The sequence below is a fragment of the Vombatus ursinus genome, unplaced genomic scaffold (assembly GCF_900497805.2).
Source record: "Vombatus ursinus unplaced genomic scaffold, bare-nosed wombat genome assembly UNPS02014841.1, whole genome shotgun sequence".
NCBI classification, from domain to species: domain Eukaryota; kingdom Metazoa; phylum Chordata; class Mammalia; order Diprotodontia; family Vombatidae; genus Vombatus; species Vombatus ursinus.
The window spans coordinates 9,225,569-9,248,724 of NW_020954619.1; the positions used below are offsets into that span (position 1 = coordinate 9,225,569).

At 37.3% G+C, this 23,156-nt stretch overlaps 1 protein-coding gene across 2 annotated transcripts in view; it reads right to left on the reverse strand.

Moving 5' to 3' along the window:
- Positions 1-23,156, reverse strand: part of MACROD2 (mono-ADP ribosylhydrolase 2) — a 2,135,263-nt gene that overhangs the window by 217,471 nt on the left and 1,894,636 nt on the right. For both annotated transcript variants that reach the window (XM_027840306.1, XM_027840305.1), the window contains exon 9: positions 18,073-18,154. In XM_027840306.1, the coding sequence (XP_027696107.1) occupies positions 18,073-18,154 (82 nt within the window). The remainder of the gene's footprint in view (positions 1-18,072; positions 18,155-23,156) is intronic.

Below are 23,156 nucleotides of genomic sequence, written 5' to 3' on the forward strand. Positions count from 1 at the left end.
TCTATCTATCTATCTATCTATCTATCTATCTATCTATCTATCTATCTATCTATCTATTTATCTATCTATATACATACATACATATAATTTTTTCCCTCCAGCTACCCTAATACTGACAAAGGTCTCATGAGTTACAAATATCATCTTTCCATGCAGGAATGTAAACAGTTCAATCTTAATAAGTCTCTTATGATTTCTCTTTCCTGATTACCTCTTTATGTTCCACTTGAGTCTTGTATTGGAAAGTCAAATTTTCTATTCAACTCTGGTCTTTTCATCAAGGATGCTTGAAAGTCCTCTATTTCTCTGAATGACCATTTTTTCCCCTGAAGAATTATACTCAGTTTTGCTGGGTAGGTGATTCTTGGTTGTAATCCTATCTCCTTTGCCCTCTGGAATATTATATTCCATGCCCTGCGGTCTCTTAATGTAGAAGCTGCTAAATCTTGTATTATCCTGATTGTGTTTCCACAATACTTGAATTGTTTCTTTCTGGCTGCTTGTAATATTTTCTCCTTGACCTGGGAACTCTGGAATTTGGCTACAACATTCCTAGGAGTTTTCCTTTGGGGATCTCTTTCAGGAGGTGATCGGTGGATTCTTTCGATTTCTATTTTGCCCTCTGGTTCTAAAATATCAGGGCAGTTTTCCTTGATAATTTCTTGAAAGATGATGTCTAGGCTCTTTTTTTGATCATGGCTTTCAGATAGTCCAATAATTTTAAAATTCTCTTTCCTGGATCTATTTTCCAGGTCAGTTGTTTTTCCAATGAGATATTTCACATTGTTTTCTAATTTTTCATTCTTTTGGATTTGTTTTACAGTGTCTTGATTTCTCATAAAGTCACTAGCTTCCAGTTGCTCTATTCTAATTTTTAAGGAAGTATTTTCTTCAGTAATCTTTTGGACTTCCTTTTCCATTTGGCCAATTTTGCTCTTTAGGGCATTCTTCTCCTCATTGGCTTTTTGGACCTCTTTAGTCATTTGGGTTAGGCTATTTTTTAAGGTGTTATTTTCTTCAGTATTTTTTTGGGCCTCCTTTAGCAAGCTGTTAACTTGCTTTTCGTGATTTTCTTGCATCACTCTCATTTCTCGTCCCAGTTTTCCCTCTATTTCTCTTACTTGCTTCTCAGAATCCCTTTTGAGCTCTTCCAAGGCCTGGGACTGATTCATATTTTTCTTGGAAGTTTTGGATGTAGGAGCTTTGACTTTGTTTCCTTCTTCTGGTTGTATGTTTTGATCTTCTTTGTCACCAAAGTAAGATAATATAGTCTGACTCTTTTTGCACTGCTTGTTCATGATCCCGGTCAATTACTTGAGTTTTAAATTCTTTGTTAAGGTAAGAGTCTGTTTCCAATGTGGAGAATGTACTGTCCCAAGCTTCAGGGGTTTGTACAGCTGTTTTCAGAGATACTTCTAGGGACCTGAAAAGTGTCAGTTCTTCCAAGGTGCTATGATGAAGGGTGAGGTGTTTCCTCTCCACCGCCACAACAAGCTCCACCAGGCCAGCGCTCCTCTTCACCCCAGGACCGCCCCTCAGAACTGTGACCCAGACCCAAGCACAGGCAAAGCAAGAGATTCCTGCCTCAGCACGGGCAAAGAGATCCTTGCAATACCCCTCTGATCAGCCACTTGATTCCCCCTCAGTCTGTGGGCCAGAAGCTCAGGAGGCAGCTGCGGCCCGCGCTTGGGACTTGTGGCTGAGACCTAGCTTCTTCTCTCACTGCAGTAACAGACTTCTCCCACTGACCTTCAAAGTTGTCTTTGGCACTCATGGGTTGAGAAGTCTGGAAACCGCCACAGCTGCCCATGATTCAGTCCTCTGAGGCCTGCTGCAGGGTCACTGCAGTCTGCATGCCCACGCCTAACTGTGCTCCTCTCCCAGTCTGGCTCGATATACCTTTCCACTCAGCCATCCAGGTTCTCTTGGGTTGGAAATTTGTTTTACTCTGTTTTCTTTTTGTGGGTTCTGCTGCTTTAGAATTTGTCTAGAGTCATTTTTTATTGGTATTTGGAGGGGTTTGGGGGAGAGCTCTATCAAGTCACTGCTTTTCCTCCACCATCTTGGCTCCACCTCAATTAGTGACTTCTTAACTCTACATGCTCCTCATTTCTTCTCATCTTTGCACTTCCTTCCCATTATTCCAGGCTACTTTCCCTTGCTCCATTTCTCCTTGATTTGTTTATACAATGACAGCCCATACTCTCCTCCTACTGAATAATAGTTATCAGGTCCTGCCTGGGCTTTGCAGTGTCATTCATCATACAGACGCAAGCTTCATTTCCATCCACAAACAGAAAATGCCATGCGATAAAGCCAATTCAGAGGACAGAGTGGCCATAGGGAGAAAGGAGAAGACCAGAGAGGAGAGTTGTACTGTACAAGCCTCTTCTTGCTCACTCATCTATTAAACTAGCATTTTATTAACATTTTTGAATATTATTAATGTAATAGCCCCATATCCTCTCAGTGTTGATTGCTCTTCTTGCTTCTGTGGTTGGCAGGTTCATTTATGCACATCTCCTAATTAGAGCTCCAATCTTCCCAGCCTTAGAGCAGAATCAGCCTGCATACAATATTTACCTGACTCTCAAAAGCATATGGCAGGGATCATGGGAGAAGCAACAGAGAACATACTTGGCCCTGGCTGTCTCATTCTGTATTGTCTTTGTTTATCACAAATTCTGTCGATATATTAGGTGACACTCTGTTTTCCAGAGCTAAGGCCTAGCAAACAAGCTGTGCCCTGAGCTTGATATAACAACAATCCCTTGTGCTCCCCTTTTGGATGATCTTACCCTCTGGCAAAATCACATAATTATTGCTTTGACCAGCTCTCTGAGCTCGGACAAGCACCAGATAGGTACTCATGAAGCACTGCTATGAATCAAACTTGTCTCATTGTTGCTGTTACCCCTCTTTGTCAGGGCTATAGCTCACTCTGTAGCTCCCTATACTGCCTGGGATCCCCCCACTAGGGGCAGGGCCCTGACCCATGTGTCCTTGCTTACAAGCCATTCCCCTCACTTTGAAATTAAACTTATGTTTGATTCCTGACTTTCCTCTCTTTAGGCTGCTCTGTACAGCTCTGGCCACCCACAGGTTAGAGGCCAGTTCCATCCAGTCGACAACTCTTTAATGAGATCAAACTCTTTCCAACCAGTCTTGCTTTTTTTTTACTGGCATTTATCAGTATTTGCTATGTGCCCTACATACTCAAACCTGACTGTAAAACCAAACTGGTACATATCAGCAGGCTGCTTGTTTCTGTTAGCACGTTGCTTGGTTACAGCAACGGGCAACTAGATTTTCATTGAAGGTGAAATGCATTTGTAATTTTCAATGTCTATCTAGTGGAAACAGCTCTCATTTCCTAAGGCGACAGTCTTCTCATTTCTAACCTACTTGAGATGGGGTGTTTTATACAATCAGAAACATACTATGTAATATACGTTTGAATATGCTCAGGTGCCCAAAATTCTAGTAAACAATAGGATTTTTGAAAGTTTCAGATCTTGTTACTTTGTGTGATGCCTTTGATAAACTAACCATTGGAACAAAATGTACCATTTAGGTCAAATAGGCAGTTTTCCTTTCGTCTCTCATTTGTTAAAATCCTGATATACTAAAATGGGATTTGCTGTGCTTAAAAATCTTCAAGGCAGTAACAGCAAAAAAGCCTCCATTTTGAAAGGAAATGGTTTCCTATTGGACTGCATTCTCAGACCTACAGTCACATTTAAATGACTTTCTTTTGGATTCTTACCTTTGTGAAGAATTTCCTTTTTTTTTTTAACAGTTTATATCAATAGCTCTACCTATATCAAGAATTAACATTATATCAAGATTTCAACATGTGATACAGCAAGCTCTTTGAATGTATGTTAATATTACTTTTTTTTCTATTTATCCCTTGTGGGGGTTCTGTTTAGTTTTTATAACAGATACATATTCTGCCTTCAAATAATTATCCATATGAATAATTCTCTGCTTGCTCCCCAATTACATTTTCTCCCATAAAAAAGGAAGGGATTTCTATGATATAATTAAATCAAAGAAGAATCAACAGATTCAATGCAATGTGGATCTCTTGGCAGTACTGAAAGATTTAAACTGTGGCCTGTAGGATCTTTCCATTGCTAGCACAGGGTCTCTAGGTAGGGAATCCCTTCCACCATGTCTCTCCCTTGCTCAATGACCTATACTGATTCCCTATTTCCTAATATCGTGTCTCAACTCCCAAGCCTAACATTCGAGTTATTCTGGTTCTGTCCAAATTTGCCAACATAGAATTTGCATCAGCTAAGCTAGTCCTCGACAATGTCTTCCACATTCCATGGAAGGATAGTTTTCCACTCAAGAAGGATAGAATTAATTTCATTTTTGTGCTGTAACCTGGTGCTCACTGCGTGCAATGTCTTCTGTTTTCTTCTTTCTTCTCATATAGACAATACATTAGTTCAGATTCTCATTACTCCTTATCTGGATTATTAACATAGCCTCTTAATTAATCTACTTGCCTAGTATATCCACTCCCCAATCTATTCTTTATTTAGTGATCACAATGTTTTTCATAAAGCATAGGTCTGACATGTCACTGTCTTCTTTAGTAAACTCCAGGGGCTCTTTACTGCTTCTAGAATATAGTAAAAATTACTTTGTCTGGTATTTAAAGTTCCCCATAAGCCACCTTTCAAGCCTCATTTTATATTATTCCCCTTCACACAATCTAGTTTAGCTATCTGGTCTTGCTCTTCCCTGTACATGACAGTCCATTTCCTATCACCAAGCCTGGAAATGACTGCCTACCTCTTAGAATCCTTAGTTTTCATCAAAGCTTAGCTCAAGCACTACATTTTACATGAAAATTTCCTCATCCTCCCCTTTCCTGGTACCTCCCGCCCATCAAAAACAAACTTACTATGTCAATTTTACATAACGTTTGTGTGCGTGTGTGCGTGTGTGTGTGTGTGTGTGTGTGAGTGTATTGCTTTAAGATTTGCAAATAACTCATTTATTCTCATAACATGGAGGTAGATGCCATTAGCATCCCTGTTTTATACATGAGGAAACTGAAGAAGGCAGAGATTAAGTGACTTGTCTAGGGTCAAACAGCTAGTAAATGTCTGAGGAAGGGTTTGAACCCAGTTATTTTCTTGATTACATGTCCAGCACTCTGAGCACTATACCACTTAACTGTCTTTCTGGCACCTAGGCTGAAGGCAAAGGTGATCAAAGTGTTTTGTTTCTCAGGAACTAATTTATATCTGACTATTATGGGAACTTTGAGATTGATAACAAGAAAATCCTGATAACCATTACCTTTTTTGTGATGGTGGCATAATTGTATATTGCCTTTTAGTAGCATATATGACAAAAACATGAATTTTGGTTTCTCTCTCTAAGAAAGATATTAGTCACCTCATACAAGAAGAACTTGCTTTGAGGCAGAAGATAAACTGAGAAAGAAGATTCAGGACATCAAAGAAGCACATCTGAGATAGAAACAGAGGAAAAAACATAGAAGAAGAGCAAAGCTTTCCCACTTGCTTCTTGAAAGGACACAAACTCAGGCAGGTCTAGCTGAGTGCAGAGCTCAGAACTGAGATCGTTGATGCTTTAAAGGAACATAACTGAGCTGAGTCCAGATGAGTGTATGACCTGTAGAAAGACAGCTAGATTGAAAACTGAGAAGGGCTTAGAGCTTGCATGTCACCTAACCTAACCCTGAGCTTACTGGAAGAAGAAAAGCTTTGCAAGTTTTGCTGAGAACTTAGCTGATTGGAGGAAGAAAAATCCTCTGCTGCTTAACAGAGCAGGTTGGGAAAAGGAGAGCCTAGATAGTTTTGCCCTTTGCTACTTTTGTCCTAAGAGGAATAAACTACTTAAAGTATAGTCAAGAGATCACAGCTGAAAAGTTCTGAGGAGCCCAAGACTAGCAGAACTTTTGCTAAGCATTTTGAACAGCTTCAGAGCTCAACCAAAGGCTGGGCTACTTTTTTCCAAGTAGAGCAGCCAGTGAAGAAACAGCTGCACCCAGCAAGTAACTTGTGGTACATATTGTCCCCTCAGCAGAGAAAGGAAATAAAGGCCTATAATCTAGAGATGAGAAGTGCTTTGGGAATTTCACTACCCATGTACTCCCTGCTAGGTTTTGTAAACTTGCGCTCACTTCTCCCCACAGAAACTGGGATGTGTTGGTAGGATAGTGCAAGGTTTACATGTGAACTAAATTATTGTAATTATTTTCCTTTGTATTATGTTTCATGATTAAAAGTTAATGGTCAGGGGCATCTCGGTGGCACAGTGGATAGAGCACCGACCCTGGATTCAGGAGGACCTGAGTTCAAATTTGGCCTGAGACACATAACACTTACTAGCTGTGTGACCCTGGGCAAATCACTTAACCCCATTGCCTCGCCAAAAAAAATAGTTAATGGTGATATCTTGTCTGATTTGTTTAAGTGGGAAGCACAACAGTGGGAACCTAGGAGCTACAGTTACAAGGAGTAGCTGTATTACATCCCCATTTCAGTTGAGAGCCAACTGTAGCAATATGCTCCATCCTATTCTGAGAAAACAAAACAAAACAAAAATGCCTGTCAGCATAAGTACAAGTTTGAGTGACTTTTTAGCCAGCCGAAAGAGAGAAGGGTTGGGGTCCAGATGCACATACCCACGGACACATACATACACTAACACATACATGCAAGTCATTCCCCAGAGTGTAATGTCAACTAGCCCTTTTTACCTTCCTAGACTTCTTACACCTTACTATCATCCAAATACTCAACAATACAGTAATTCTGGCTTCCTTCTTATTCCTCACATAGGCCACTCAATCTCCCAAGACTAGGTATCTTTACTGGTTGTCCACCATGTTTGGAATTATCTCTTCACCTCCATCTCCTAGCTTCCTTTAAGTTTCAGCTAAAACCTCACCCTCTGCAAGAAACCTTTCCCTATCCTCTGTAATGCTACTGCCTTCCCTAAGGAAATCATCTCCAGTTTGTCCTGTATATATCTTGATTGTATGTGGTTGTTTGTATGCTGTTTCCCTCATTAGACTGGGATTTTTTATTTAAATGCAGTGACTGGTTTGGTTTTGTTTTCTTTGTATTCCTAGTGCTTAACACAGTGCTCGCGTATGACATAGGCGGCACTTAGTAAATGCTTACTGACTTGAGTTAAGGGCAGGTGTTTTACCTTTGTATTACATACTATACATGTCACTAGCAGACATTTCATGAATGCCTGTTGGCTTATTGATTTCCCTTCTAAAATAAAATATTCAAGACACACAGGTATGATTCATCTGAACAGTATACATGCCTTTGGACATTTTCATTTCTCAATTCCAAACCATATTTTGCAATATATTTTTCTCAAATGTCTCATAAGTCAATCGGTTCATTAAAATAATCAAATATACTTCTATCAATTGAATTAATTTAGATTATCTTGTCAAGTTGTAAGACAGCGATATAGACGAAAGAACATTGGATTTGGAACCAATGGACCAGGCTTCAGATCTTGGCTATGTCAATTACTACTTGTGTGACCTCAGGCAAGCCATATAACCGATTTAGGCCTCAGTTTCCCTATCTGTTAAATGAGAGGATTGGACTAGATGACTTCTAACATCCCATCTAAATTTAAATATGTAATCCTGTCATACCAGAATATGTTCTTCATAGCCTTTTTCTATCTGTTTCTCTTGTGGGCACCACCGTCTTTACTTTCACTCAGGTTTGCAACCTCAAAATCTTTTTCCAATCCTTTCCTCATTTTCCCTCATCCAATCAGTTTCCACATCTTGCTGAATATATCACACCTCTCAAATGTACAAGAAATAAGTTCTGTTGCTAATGTTCTTCCCTAGGAATGTGAGTTAGTTTGAGGATGAGTATCTCTCCATTTTGGAACTTAGTATGTTCCTATCATATTAAGCTTCCTTATCTTAAAATTCTGGAAAAGAACAACCATCAGTAATACCCCCAGGCAGTGAATAGGTTATGCTAATCTCCCAGTGGGGAAGATAATTGGGGAAATTCATGCATCTATTTTTCAATTCCAAAAGGTAAATGCCAGTTTGTTTAACTAATGCTTTATTATTCAATCATAGATGTTTCTGTGTGAAAGAATTGACTAAGCTTGCTTCTCTGGTGTGAAATTCAAGTCTTGTGAAATTTAAGTATATTTGTTAGATTCCAAAGCAATATCATGTATTAATAGTCCTCAAAAATACATGGATAATCTTTGGGCTTACAAAATAATTAGCTTATTTTTCTAATGTGCAAAGAGAGACTAGTTTGTCTGTTCTTTAGTATCCTATATTTTAACTTTTACTCCTTGGAATATGTATCAGACAGAAGTGTGCTGAAGCCAGCTCAAACTGGTTCAAGAAAGCTGATTATTACATTTTCATTATGACCATTTACGCCTCAGAAGTCATCAAACATTATAAATCAGGGCCTGATTCATTATTTTGTTGATGGTATGTACTTAAGAAAGTAATGGATAAAAAGTTAATAATGTAGATTAAACTTAAAAGTGTGTTGGGCTACCTTTTTGGAGAGCTGGTTGTTAGATATTTATAAACACATCTTATATTTGTGTATCTATATCTATGTGCATGTGTGTGTGGGTATACACATGTACTCCCATATATACATATACTAGATACATATACACGTATACATACATACATGGGGATGCCGGGGCATACACACACACACACACACACACTCCAGACAGACAGAACTATTATTATGGTACCAGGTGGGTGCTAGGACTAGAAGAGCCAGATAGTTTACTAGAGATCAGGGAAGATCAGGTGGGTAATTTGTTATAATAGGCATGAGATTAAAAATCTAGAAGGCCAAAAGAGAAACTAAAGAGTTGGTCATTATTAGGGGTAAAGAATATGGAAAGGAAAGACAGGACCCAAGGAAAGATGGATAACCAAAGTTAGGTTAAAGTACAAATTCCAGATGAACAGAAAAGCTAGATTAAGACACCAGAAATCAGAATGAACTAAAGTATAGAATAACACTGCCATAGTCAGAGATCCCTAGGTTATCTCTAGCCAGGATAGGAACTGGTCTCAGGACAGTGAGTGGATCTGAGTTCAGAGACATGAGTGGATGGAAAAATAGTACTTGGCTGTTGGCTCTTTTTAAGGAGAACTGGTTGTGGGGCCTCTAGAGATTACTTACAGCACTATAAACCTATGATAGATGCCTATGACTATAAATTCTATATTGTTAAAGGAGCAGGGCACAAAAATAAATGTCCTAAACTTGCACTGTGAAGACTCAGATGAAAATCCTAAAATGACTTCCATATTCCAAGCAATGAATTCTCCTGGTTTTTTATGTTCTACTGAAAACTACAGGCAACAGATCCACCATAGAGGATGACATGTTCCCTTTATGTGAAGAACAAACGAATTTCTGAGTTGAATAATACAAATATTATTTGCTAGAGGCCATATAGTGATACTCTGTAACTATAAATTATTTGAAACTAAAGTACAGGGTAATTTCATAAAGTTGTCAAACTGTGCTTCCATATAATACATCTGGAAGTAGAAAATCAAAAACGCTTCACCCCACAGGAAGATAGGGAACTGTTTGCAAAAATCAGCTCTACTATTTTCTTTCCTTTTACATTAATACACCCCTCTTATGACAGGTACTTTTTAGTTGCTTTTCACAGCAATATGGTCCTGTCTTCTAGTTTTGCCACCTCCATCTGTCTCTCTGCATGCACATAATGGTATTTCTTGAACTCAAGGAGGGCGATAGGATTGGGTATGAAAAGTCAATGATGAAATTCCATTTTGCCATCATCAGAAAACCTTCTGAGAAAGGGTGCTGTGAGGCTACTATAGGGGGGATGGAGAGAGAGAGGGAGAGAGAGAGGGAGAGAGAGAGGGAGAGAGAGAGAGAGAGAGAGAGAGAGAGAGAGAGAGAGAGAGAGAAATGGCAGCCCGTAAAGTTTGGTAGAGAAAGTAAGATTAGGAGAGGAACTCGGCAGTTCATTTAAAAGCTTCTGTCCATGCTAAAACCTTGGAATTAATTGGAGATCTGGAGCAACTCTTGCTTCTACTAAAAGAGTTGATATGATCAATTATGCTGATAGTTTATTAAAGAAATAGAAAAAAATATAAAAAAAGAGTTGAAGAACCCTATTTCATAACATGAACACTCTCTTTGGTTTCATACATACACGTCTGTATCCCTGTTGTTTCTTACTCCTGGAATTGTTTTCCCCTAAGCTGTCATTTTTGACATCTAATCTATCCAACACAGAATCACAGGATTTATGTTAGCAAACATTCATGTCCTTTTCCCAGACCTCATCTTTCTGGACCTCTCCACAGCTGTTGATATTTGACCACCTTCTCCTCCTGGATATTCTCTCCTTGTTGGATGACCTATCTGGTCACTCCTCAGTCTCATTTGCTGCATCTTCATTTGTGCCCCTCCCACAAACTGTTGGTGTCCTTCAAGATTCTGTCTTAACTCTTTTCTCTTCTCTCCCTATTCCTTCTCTCTTGATGATTTCATCAGGTTTTATGAGCTCAGTTATCTCTATGTAGGGGACGAACTATATTTACAACCCACATTTCTCTCCTGAGTTCCAGTCTCTCATCACCAGTTGCCTACTGAATATTTCCTGAATGTCCCATTGGTGTCTCAAACTCAACTTATCCAAAATGGAACTCATCATTTTATCTTCACAGCATATCACACATCCATTCCTTTTCTCTAAATCATAAAGATACACTAGTTTGGCCCTCATCATCTCTCATGTAGACTTTTATAATAGCCTCTAAAATGACTTCCCTCTTTCCATTCTCTACACTCTTCAGTCCATCTTCCATTTAGCTTCCAAAGTGATCTTTGTAAGGCACAGGTCTGACTATGTCACTCCTCAGTTCAAAAAGTTTTGGTAACTCTCTGTTGACTCTAGGAAAAAAAAATAATAAATTTCTTTGGCTTTCCAAGAGCTCTTGTATCTGACTCTAAAGTCAATAAGCTCTATGGCTACCTGTGGGCTCCAAACTATCATTCCAGTCTCATTTTGTATTTCTTTCCCTCATACATACAGTACAATCCAACCAAATTGATTTAATTATTACTGTCTGTATTTCTTTTTTTTAAATTAATTTATTTAATTTTAGTTTTCAACATTCATTTCCATAAGCTTTTGAGTTTTAATTTTTCTCCTCCTCCCTCTCTGCCTCCCTCCCCAAGATGGCATGCAATCTGATATAGGCTCTACATATACATTCCTATTAAACATATTTTCACATTAGTGATGTTGTAAAGAAGAATTAGAACCAACAGGAGGAACCACAAGAAAGAAGAAACAAAACAAAACAGAAGAAAAAAAGAGCAAATACTATGCTTGATCTGCATTCAAACTCCATAGTTCTTTTTCTGGATGCGGATAGCATTTGTTTGGAGATGTCTTAGATCCTTGCATTGCTGAGAAGAGCTAAGCCTATCAAAGTTAGTCTTTGCACAACGTGGCTGTTATTAGGTACAACATTCTCCTGGTTCTGCTCACTTTACCTAGCATCAGTCCGTACAGTCTTTCCAGGTTTTTCTGAAGTCCATCTGCTCATCATTTCTTATAGTACAATAGTATTCCATTACATTCATATACCACAACTTGTTCAGCCATTCCCCAATTGATGGGCATCCCCTCAATTTCCAATTCTTTGCCACCACAGAAAGAGCTGCTATAAATATTTTTGTACCTGTGGGTCCTTTTCCCATTTTTATGATCTCTTTGGGATACAGCCCTAGAAATGCTATTGCTGGTCAAGGGGTATGCACATTTTATCGTCCTTTGGGCATAGTTCCAAATTGTTCTCCAAAATGGTTGGATCAGTTCACAACTGAACCAACAATGCATTAATGTTACAATTTTACCACATTTTCTCCAACATTTATCATTTTCCTGTTTTCTCATGTTAGCCAATCTGATAGGTATGATGTGGTACCTCATGGCTTGTATTCTTATAAATTTGACTATGTTCTCTATATATTTTAGAAATGAGGCCCTTATCAGAGATACTGGTTGTAAAAATTATTTCCGCGTTTTCTGCTTCCCTCCTAATCTTGGTTGCATTGGCTTTGTGCAAAAACTTTTCAATTTAATGTAATCAAAATTATGCATTTTGCATTTCATAATGTTCTCTATCTCTTATTTGGTCATAAATTCTTCTGTTCTCCATAAATCTGACAAGTAATCTATTCCTTGCTCTCCTAGTTTGCTTATAGTATCAGCCTTTATACCTAAATCGTGTACCCATTTTGACTTTATTTTGGTATACGGTGTAACACTTTGGTCTATGCCTAGTTTCTGCCATTCTCTTTTCCAGTTTTCCCAGCAGTTTTTGTCAAATAATGAGTTCTTATCCCAGAAGCTGAGGTCTTTGGGTTTATCAAACAGTAGATTACTATAGTCATTGACAACTGTGTCTTGTGTACCTAATCTATTCCACTGATCCACCACTCTATTTCTTAGCCAGTACCAAGTAATTTTAATGATCACTGATTTATAATACAATTTAAGAGCTGGTATGGCTAAGCCACCTTCCCTAGCATTTTTTTCATTAGTTCCCTTGATATTCTGGACCTTTTGTTCTTCCAGATGAATCCTGTTATTGTTTTTTCTAGTTCTATAAAATATTTCTGGTAGTTTGATTGGTATGACATAGATAAGTAAATTAATTTAGGTAGAATTGTCATTTTTATTATAATAGCTCAGTCTATCCATGAGTAACTGATGTTTTTCCAATTATTTAGATCTGACTTTATTTGGGTGAAAAGTGTTTTGTAATTGTGTTTATATAGTTCCAGGGTTTGTTTTTAGCAGGTAGACTCTTAAATATTTTATAATGTCTACAGTAACTTTAAATGGGATTTCTCTTTCTATCTCTTGTTTACGGTCTGTATTTCATACTTTAGCACAGTCTACTTTTTCCCATGATACCTGGAATCTACTCCTTCCTCATCTCTGTCTCTTGGCAACACTATGTCCCTTCAAAGTTCAGCACAAGAGCCATATCGTAGAAGAGGCTTTTCTGGATAACCTTAAATATTAGTATTTTCTTCTCTGAAGTTGCTTTGTAATATGTGAATATGTGCATGTGTGCATGTGTATATGCATATATGTGTGTATATGTGCATATATAGTATATATGTATGTGTGTATATATTTTTGTCTATATACATCTATATCTAGGTTGCTCTATCTATCTATCTCTCTATCTATCTAACTATCTCACATGTACACGCTAATTTTCCCCAGTAGGAAGGAGAATATAAACTCTCTGAGGGCAGAGTCTGCATCATTTCTATCTTTGCATATGTCCTGTGCATAGTAGACGCTGAATAAATGAATGAATGAGTTGGAAGGCACCTCAGGTGACATATACATCATTCTACATCTGGCTCCAAAGTCCCTCTACCAAATCACAAGTAAACAGTCATCCATAATCTCATCCCTCCTCTTCTTAGAGGTAGTCCTAGGATTGACATTACCTTCTGTAGAAGATCATTCCAATTTTGGACAGTCTCAGTAGTTTTTCCTTGTGGTAAGCCAAAATCTACCTCTCTACAGTTTCCGATCAGTTTTCCTAGTTCCCTACTCTGGGGCCAAAAAGAACAAGTCTAGCCTTTATATCATACAACATTCTTTCAAGTACTTGAAGCATAGTCTCCTAAGTACCATTTCCTTGAAGCTTCTCTTTTCTATACTAAAAGTTCTCAATTACTTCAACTGATACTTTATTTTTTATCCAGCTCTCTCAGGATCCTAATTGCCTTATTTTTTATCATTTCTAGCTTATCAATGTTCTTCCTACATTGTCACACTTAGAACTGAATACAGTATTCCATATATGGTCTGAACAACGTATAATACAAGACAGTTATCAATTCTCTCATTCTGGATATTAGGTTTCTCTTACTGGTAGCTTAAGATAATCATTAAAGTCTACCTCATCAAATCACACTCCTTCTATGAAACATGTCCTAATCTCCTAAAGTAGAAGTGCTCTCTCCCTTATCTGAAGTTATAGCACTTTATGCTCTCTCTCTCTTTCTCTCTCCTTCCCCTTCTCCTTCTCCTTCTTCTTCCTTTTATTTACATACTAATTAATATTTTATTTAACTGTGTGCCTGTTTAGCATCCCAACTAGACTATGAACTCGAAGAGGGAAGGCAGCATGTTTTATTTGCTTTCTACTCCTCTAAATGCCTAACATAGTACAGTATACTGCATATAATTTGTTGTTATTGTTGTTGTCATTGTTGAGTCATTTTCAATCATGTCTGACTCTTTGTGACCCCATTTGGAGTTTTCTTGGCAAAGATACTAGAGTGGTTCATGATTTCCTTCTCCAGATCATTTTATAGATGAAGAAAATGAGGCAAATAGGTTTAATTTAAGCCAGATTTCAACTCATGAAGATGAGACTTCCTTACTACAGGCCTAGCACTCTATCCTTTGCACCACTTAGCTGCTCTAAGAAATTGAAGTTTTTGCCTTCAAGAAGATAATATTCTGTGGGGGATATACACAATGTATACATGCATTGTTGTTTAATTCAATTAGTCATGTCCTACTCTTTGTGGCCTCATTTGGGGTTTTCTTGCAAAAATACTGGAATGGTATGCCATTTCCTTCTCCAATTCATTTTACAGATGAGGAAATGGAGGCAAACAGGTTTAAGTGATTTTCCTAGGGTCACATAGGTAGTAAGTGTCTGAGGCCAGCTTGGAACGCAGATCCTCCTGATTCCAGGACTGGCATTCTATCCACCATGCCATTATTAGTACTTAGCTGTCCAATTATTAGTACTTAATAAATGTTGAATGAATTAATTAATGAATGAAGACATCATTCAAAAAAAAATCTCCAACATTAATCAAACTGCATAAACTTTGACCCAGTGATATCACTAGTGGGCATGTAACCCAAAGAAGTCAAAGACATAGGGGAAGAATGCATACATACAAATAGCATTTTTAATAGCAAAGTAATAGAAAAAAAGTAGCTTTCTATCAGCTGAGGGAATTGCTGAACAAACTATGGCATATTGAGGTAATGAGATATTGTTACAATGTAAAAAATAAAAAAATTTATTTAGAGAATTTTTGGGAAAAATACTTGCATGAATTGATTCATAGTGAAATGAGCAGAACCAGGAGAAAAACTTACAAGGAATTATCACAGTGTGTGTGTGTGGGTGGAACAACCTGAAAGAGTAAATCAACACAGCGACTAATTGTAACGTTGGAAGGCTGGTGATGAAACATCCAACCAAACTCTTGGCAGAGAGATTATTTACTAGAGGTAAAGAATTGGATACGCATTTTCAGACATGGCAAATGCATGGATTTGTTTTGCTTGGTTACATTAACTATGGCCTTTACAAGGGAGGGCTTCCAAGGAGGATAAGGAAGAATGGTGACCTAATTGATAATGATACAATTGCAAAAAAAAAAAGAGCATCAATAAAATTAAAAAATATATAGAAACTAAAAGATTCAGGTAAGAACAAAAAGTGTTACTATGTTAAATTTAATATATGTATGTTTATACATATATATGACTTTTGAAAAGAAACTACTTAACAGAAGCTCACATACAAGCTTTTTTTGTTTTTTTTTGTTTTGTATACTTAAATGTTCATTTTTCTTGGTGACAACATCATAATGAAAAAGAATCTTTAAAAATAGTCCATTTCTAAACTACTAGTTACAGGTTATCAGGAAGAGAAACTCTAGTTAGGATAGCAAAAAAAAGAGCCACTTTCAATAAATTAATTTTATCAAAGATGTTTTAGTTACAAATATCCACAAATTCACATTATTTGAACTGAATTTATATCACCTGTTTTAGCAATCAAACAATCCATTAGGGGTCTGCTTTTTCTCATATCACATATTTAGAATTTATAAATGACTGGTGTCAATATTAAATAACTACTCAAATTTTGTGAGTTTTTTGACATTTAGTTGTAATATACACTTAACATAAATATGCATTGGAATAATTTTATGAGCATTATGTGCCTCCTAATTCACTGATATGCAATTGTAGCATGATTTCAATAAAATTTCACTAGCTCAAGTACTGAGATGCATCTTAAAAACGAATTATAGTAGCAAGTTCATATATTACTAATTTATTTACATTGTTATTAATAGATTCAAGGCTTCTAATATGATTCAGAGGTTGGATTTTAAAAATACTTAAAGGTAGAGTTAGGCATAGTCTCTAGCTGTTGGAAATAATCCTGCTAGGTGTATATTTATAAGAATGAATAGTTCAAACGTATTCGGTTATTTAAAATCCTCACATGTTAACATGAACACATTGGTTTTCACTTGAAAAAAATGTGGTAGAGAAATCCAAAATAATTTTAATCCAAGTATTCAAAGATCTGTTGATTATTCTGTGCTTCCTATTAGGCACAAGGACATTTCTACCACAGCATGGCAAGACAACTTTGTTATGTTATCATGAAATCCCACAGAAGGAAACTCAAAATATAGGGTTAGGGCAAGTTATTTAACTGTGCCTTGCAGGAGAAACACAAGAAGACAAAACCCACCATTTTAAGAATAAGATGCTGCAATTCAATTCAACTCAACATTGTTTGGGACTTATTGTGTGTTCTGTGCTCTTATAACCACTACTGGAGACACAAAAATAAAAACAAAGACTTTTTTTTAAAGCTACTGTCCTCAAGGAGCCTATATTATTCCTGAGGAACTTGCAATCTCTTAGAAAAACTTAAATAGAAGACATAATACCTGTCCTCAAGGAGTTTATGATCATGAACTTAACCTTAGTTAAGGAAATGTAACCCTCTAGAGGTTACAGAAATAACTAATTCCCCCAATTTGTGTGCATTTAGGTATTTCATTTAGCAATAAATAAGTTGGACACCATTTATTTTGAAGTAAAGAACTGAGCCTCTTCAGTGGTAGTGTGAACGTACTCTGGACTGCTACATCTTTCTTCCTCTAATCTCCTTGCACTTGCTCCTACTCGACTGTTTCAGTGTGATGGACTGCTTAAGAGGGGTAAGTTTGTTCAGGCAGTCATTCATTCACTCTTCCACCTGCCAAAGCCACCGATTAAATAAAAGGCCACTTCTAATGGAAATGTAAATCTCAAAAGGATGCTGTCAGAAAAGTCTGAACCAACAATGTGCAAGTTGGCTCGAAATTTCCTGGAAGCCGCTCTCGCCACCTCTAATGAAGACACTTTGTGCAATGTTATTTTAACAGTGCAATAAAAATAACAAGGCATTAAACAAGCCAAAGATTTAAGAGGCAGGAAAAGTAATTCTGGAGGAAAAAATTGATAGAAATAAACAGAATCTAACTACTTATACATTCAGTCAGAGTAAATCAATTACTCAAGAGTCTGCTTTCTTTAATATCCCTTAGGTTTTCTTAAGTTTTAAATAGATGTGTGACAGGAGATGAATGACTAACTTTTCCAAGTGTTCTGAGAAATAGCTGGTTTCCTCTACTTTCTTTCTTTTTTTCATTTTTCTTTGTTCCTTTCTTTTTCTTTCTTTCTTTCTTTCTTTCTTCCTTCCTTCCTTTTTTTCTTTCCTTCTTTCCTCCCTCCCTTTTCCTTTCCTCCCTCCCTTTTCCTTCCTTCTCTCTTTTTTCTTTCTTTGTTTTTCTGTCTCTGTCTCTCTCTCATAGAGGGATAATTCAAGTATTGAGTACTCATTGAAAATCTAAGTAGGTTCTAGTTCATGAAGTTTTGCCAGTAGTTATTCCCAAGTGGAATCACTCTAATATGGTGAATGCAGTGCCAAAGAATGGGAAATTGACAAGTATAGGTGTGGGGAAAGATTGCACAAGCTGCTTGAGATGAATGTACGTGGAAATTAGATATGTGATTGTTTTGAGGAGATGTTAAGGATATGAAATGGGGCAGAAACAGAGACAATAGAAAATCATGTCAATTTTGTTTCTAAGCACTCACAAGCCAAAAGAAATTAATTATTTCACATACCTATAGGGAAATATTCGCTCATTTTCTTCTTGAAAATTTTGAAGTCAACTTCCAAGAAGACACAAAAGATGATCCGGTCCATCTATAAGAAACAAGAGATGTTCACAATAAAAACATGTCAAAATTTAGATACATTTGTGGGTAAACATGACCTTGTGATATGAACAAATTAAAAAGGATTTTCTGTTCATTTTTTTGTTTCTGTACTATGTTCGTTTTTAACATAACAACATCATTCATGCTTATAGCTTAATGTGATCTGAAGTAAATGTCTACTGTTTATGTATATGCTACCACGAGTTCTTTGGAGAAAAAGGGCTACATAAATCTACTAAAAATAATAAATGACAATAAGTCACCTTGGAGCAGGCTAAAAATGAGATACAGTATTCTGACAGGGTAGGTAGCCTTTCTATTTGATAGAAGAATCACATGAGAGCTGTCTAGAAAGATAACAATAAAATAAATGGGTAAGCAAAGAGCTTTTTTAGCCTGCCTTTGTTGAAGAAATGTATTTCCTGAACCTCTTAGTATTGTAGAATGGCTTAAAAAGCTTTCCTGTAGTTTAATTTACATGAAGCCATTTCCTTTCAACTTAATACACTCAGAAAGGCAACAGAAATAAAAGTTAATTAGAAGACAGGGACATGAGGTCAATAAAACTTTCAATATGGCACATACCAGTTGAAAATACAAATGTAAGTGTAAAAGTAAAACACTATGTGTAACAGACACATTTTTTTTTAAACAAGATTTTCAATTGTGAAAGGAATTTATTTGAAAAACTCTGAGGGAAAAAAAAAACATTGCTGCTGAGACATTGCCTGCTGAATAGCTTCTGTGTGTCTGCTTTTGAATTTGTGACCTAATTTCATGTTCTGAAGAGGACAAAGGAGCATGCCTTTTGTATGCTGTCTTAGGCTACCTAGCAGACACTAATAATCAACCAAATGATTCATCCAAAACCCAAAAGGAAAACAAACTAAAGCTTCCTCCTAAGGAATATCAGGAAGATATTAATTGAAGACATATGATGCTCCACCTTTTTATCTCCACAAATAATGGGATATAGAGCTAAGCTGGCAAAGGCCTCCAGATTCCATGGCAGTTTGGAGTAATACCCAGGCCCAGGCCATAAAACTCCATAAAATGCCACTCCAGTGTTTGTCTGAGGTCAACGTCCATCTGGGACCTCTCAGAATTGATAAAGAATGAAACTAAATCCCTTTCCCTAAAATAGTATCCTCACCAAAGACTCAGTATTTAGCTGGACTATGAAAGCTGCTCCAAATACAGTGTACTTCCTATAGCTAGACAATCATTCAGTAAACATTAATTATGTGTCTTCTATATGCCAGGCACTGTGCTAAGCACTGAAGATAAAAAGACATGAAAGATAGTTCCTGCCCTCAAGGAGCTCACAATCTAATGGGGGAGACAGCATGCAAGCAAATATGTTCAAACAAACTATATGTAGGATAGATAGGAAATAATTAAAAGATGGAAGGTGATAAAATCAAAAGGGATAAGAAAAAGGCTTCCCATAGAAGACTTTTTTTTTTTGTTTGGTTGGTTGTTTTTTTGCCTAGGCAATGGAGTTCAGTGACTTGCCCAAGATCACACAGTTAGTAAGTGTTATATGTCTGAGGCCAGATTTGAACTCAGGTTGTCCTGAATCCAAGGCTGGTGCTCTATCCACTATGCCACTTAGCTGCCCGAAGATGGGGTTTTATCTGGAAATGTAAGGAAGCCAGGGAAGCCAGTAGATGGAGATGAGAAGGGAGAACATTCCAGGAATGGGAGACAGCCAGAGAAAATAACCATAGACAAGAGATGGAGTATCTTTTTCATGAAATGGCAAAAGAGTCCAGTGTCACTGGATCAAAAAACATGAGGTAGAAAGTGAGATGTAAGAAGACTAGGAAGATAGAGGGGCTAGGTTACAAAGGGCTTTGGATGCCAAACAGGATTTTGCTTTGATACAGGAGGTGATAAGGAGTCACTGGAGTTTATTGAGTATGGGAGTGACATGGTCAGACTTGAGCTTTAAGAAAATCACTTTGGTGGCTGAATGAAGGATGAATTGGAGTGGCAAGAGATTTGAGGCAGTCAGACCCACCAGCAGGCTATTGCAATAGTCCATGTGTGAGGTGATGAGGGCCAGTACTAGAGTGGTGATGGTGTCAGAGGAGAGAAGGGTATATATTTGAGAGATGTTACAAAGATAAAATTGACAACTCGTGGAAACAGATTGGATAAGAGTCAGGGGAGAAATAGTGAAGTATTGAGGACGACTGCTAGATTGCAAGATGAGAGACTAGAGCAAGGGTGGAGAATCTGCTGCCTTGAGGCCACATGTGGCCCTTTAGGTCCTCAAGTGTGGTCCTTTGACTGAATCCAAATTTCACAGAACAAATTCCCAAAGGTTTTGTTTCTGTAAAAGTTGGACTCAGTCAAAAGGCCAAACCCAAGGATCTAGAAGGCCACATTTGGCCTTGAGGCTGCAGGTTCCCCATCCCTTGACTCAAGATGGTGTTACCTTGGAGAGTAATAGGGAAGTTAGAGGGAAGAGAGGATTTGGGAAGAAAGATAATGAATTTTGTTTTGCACATATTGAGTTTAATATGGACATCCAGTTTGAGGTATCTGAAAAGCAGTTGGAGATTTGAGATTAGAATACAGCAGAGAGGTTAAGGAAGGATAGGGGGATTTGAAAGTGTTCAGCATTGAGATGATAATTAAATCCATGGGTGCTAAAGAGGTTACCCAGTGAAGTAGTATAGAGGAAGAAGAGGACAGGGGCCTGGACAGAATTCTGTGTCTGTGTACACTATTGTTAGAAGGGATGATTTGGATGAGGATCTGGCAAAGGAGACTGCAAAGGAGCAAAATGATATGTAAGAGGAGAATAAGAACTTTATTGCTTCAGGAGAAAATTGTGTCTTACAGTTGTTCATGTTTAATAAATGTTTGCCGAATTGACTGACTAATGTTTTACTACTAGTCGTGTTGGTACCAAATGATATTTGTATATAGCCCTTTGCAGTTTACAAAAAAAAAAAGTACATTAGATGCAGCTGAAAATGATTTTGTAAGACAAACAGTGTATGTGTATATGTGGGAGGGAAGGGAGTGGTTATTCTTAATTCTTAAATCTTTTGAGGTTATACCCTCTTATATTGCTTATTCCAAGAAGTCTTCTTCACAGTTCTATCTATTGTTCTGTATGGTCTATAATGAAACAGAACTTGTACTTGGTCTGTTCTTCAAGTGGTAAGAAACAGCAATTTTCATAGATTCATGAAACTTTAGAGCTGGGGGACCTTATACATCACATATTCTCTTCTGAAGACACAGTGAAGCATCCAGTTATCATGAATAATTAATTAAAATTTCCTCAAATTCCTCAAACCTACAACCTATTGCAGCTCTTGTCTCAAGTCACAGGGACTACAAATGATGCCTTGGAATTGGAGGGAACTCCTGCTTCCCAAGGTGTAGGAATAGTGAGGTGAATAGTTCTCACCCTCACTGTTAGGGTTGAGTGATAATAGGTTTGCATTTGGTGAGTGAGGATAGGGAATGGAAATGGTCCTGACATCCCAAGTTGGAATTCCTAACACATTTTTCCATAGAAGTGTTATTGCATATTATTGCATAGAAGTATTTTATGGCAAAGATGTTCTATAGCAAAGGACTATAAACCAGATTCATTATGTGTTAAATAGGCTTTTGTGTACTCTCTGAGAACATAACCACTACATACGACATTGTTTCTATGGCAAGATGCATTTGAAGTTCCAAACGATGTATTCATTTACAAATGAAGTTTTCAAAGGCTACCCACTTCTTTCTAAGGGCTATCTAGAATATCTTATCATAACAGTGTTGGCTACATTACAATTGAGGAATATCTTTTCAAGATGGAATGAATGGTATCATTTACAAGTAGTCTAAGGCATAAATTACATCTAATTTGTATTTGAACCTTGACTAGAAGAAGTACTCCATAACGGGATAACATTCTAGTTCAGAAAGGAAAGATTTGTTTCTTCAGGCAACAGGTATTGGCTTCTGCAGAATAGAAAAAGGACACAGGAAAATGCATTATACACTCTGCAACTTAAGAGATTTTTAGCCATGGGCAAAGATCTTGACCTCTTTGCGATTTGGCTTTTTCCTAACTATAAAATTAAAGGGTTAAACTAAATAATCTTAAAAGTCTCTTCCAATTCTGAACAGTATGATCTCATGAGTTTTCCCTCTGCCTTGGGCTCTAGAAGTAAAATGCTTTCAGCTGATCCATGTGTTGGCACACTGGTCTTATGTATAAAATAAAATACTCTACTCAAATACTCAAGTGGATCTAGGATCTCTTAGATTTGGAAGGTCTCTTTACCGACTTAGATTGCAATTAATCCATGCCTGTGTATCCTGCGCAAATTTGTCCACGTTCACCCAAAAGTTTGTTATAATCTGTCTATCTAATGTTCTGGTGAACTTCCTCCCAATATCCTGATGGTACCAGCAGAGCACTCTGGTTATCCATTGGCTATCCTTCTCTCTTGACATGTGACTAGCCCATTTTCTCTCCATATTATACAATTCCTTAATGGCATCCTTTACTCCTTTTCTTCTTTGGATGACCTTGGTGGTTACATTAAATGAGTCAGGTGTATCTAACTAGGGGTCATCCTGTACCTTTCTATTTTCTTCTGTGTGATGCTCATCTTTAATCCTTCAGAAGTGTGGCATTCCAAGTCTTCTTATTATACAGCAACAGCAGTAAAATATTTATACTAAAAATATGGGCCTTTGTTGTTTGGGGAAGCTTGGGGTCACTAAAAGTACTTTGCAATTTCCCATAAGCAATCCAGCCTGCTTTCTTCCTCCTTAAAAACTTTGGGCCCAACTCATTCATCTGTATTGACTAAGATATACATACTATTAGACAAGATCCCTAGGGTGTCCACTCAGACGTATTTTCAAATCTGGGAAATAGACATTCTTCATTCAACTCCATCGAGTGTTTAAAGATCTCTTGCAGCAGGTTCTATAATCTCTTGGGGCTTAATGTAATCAAC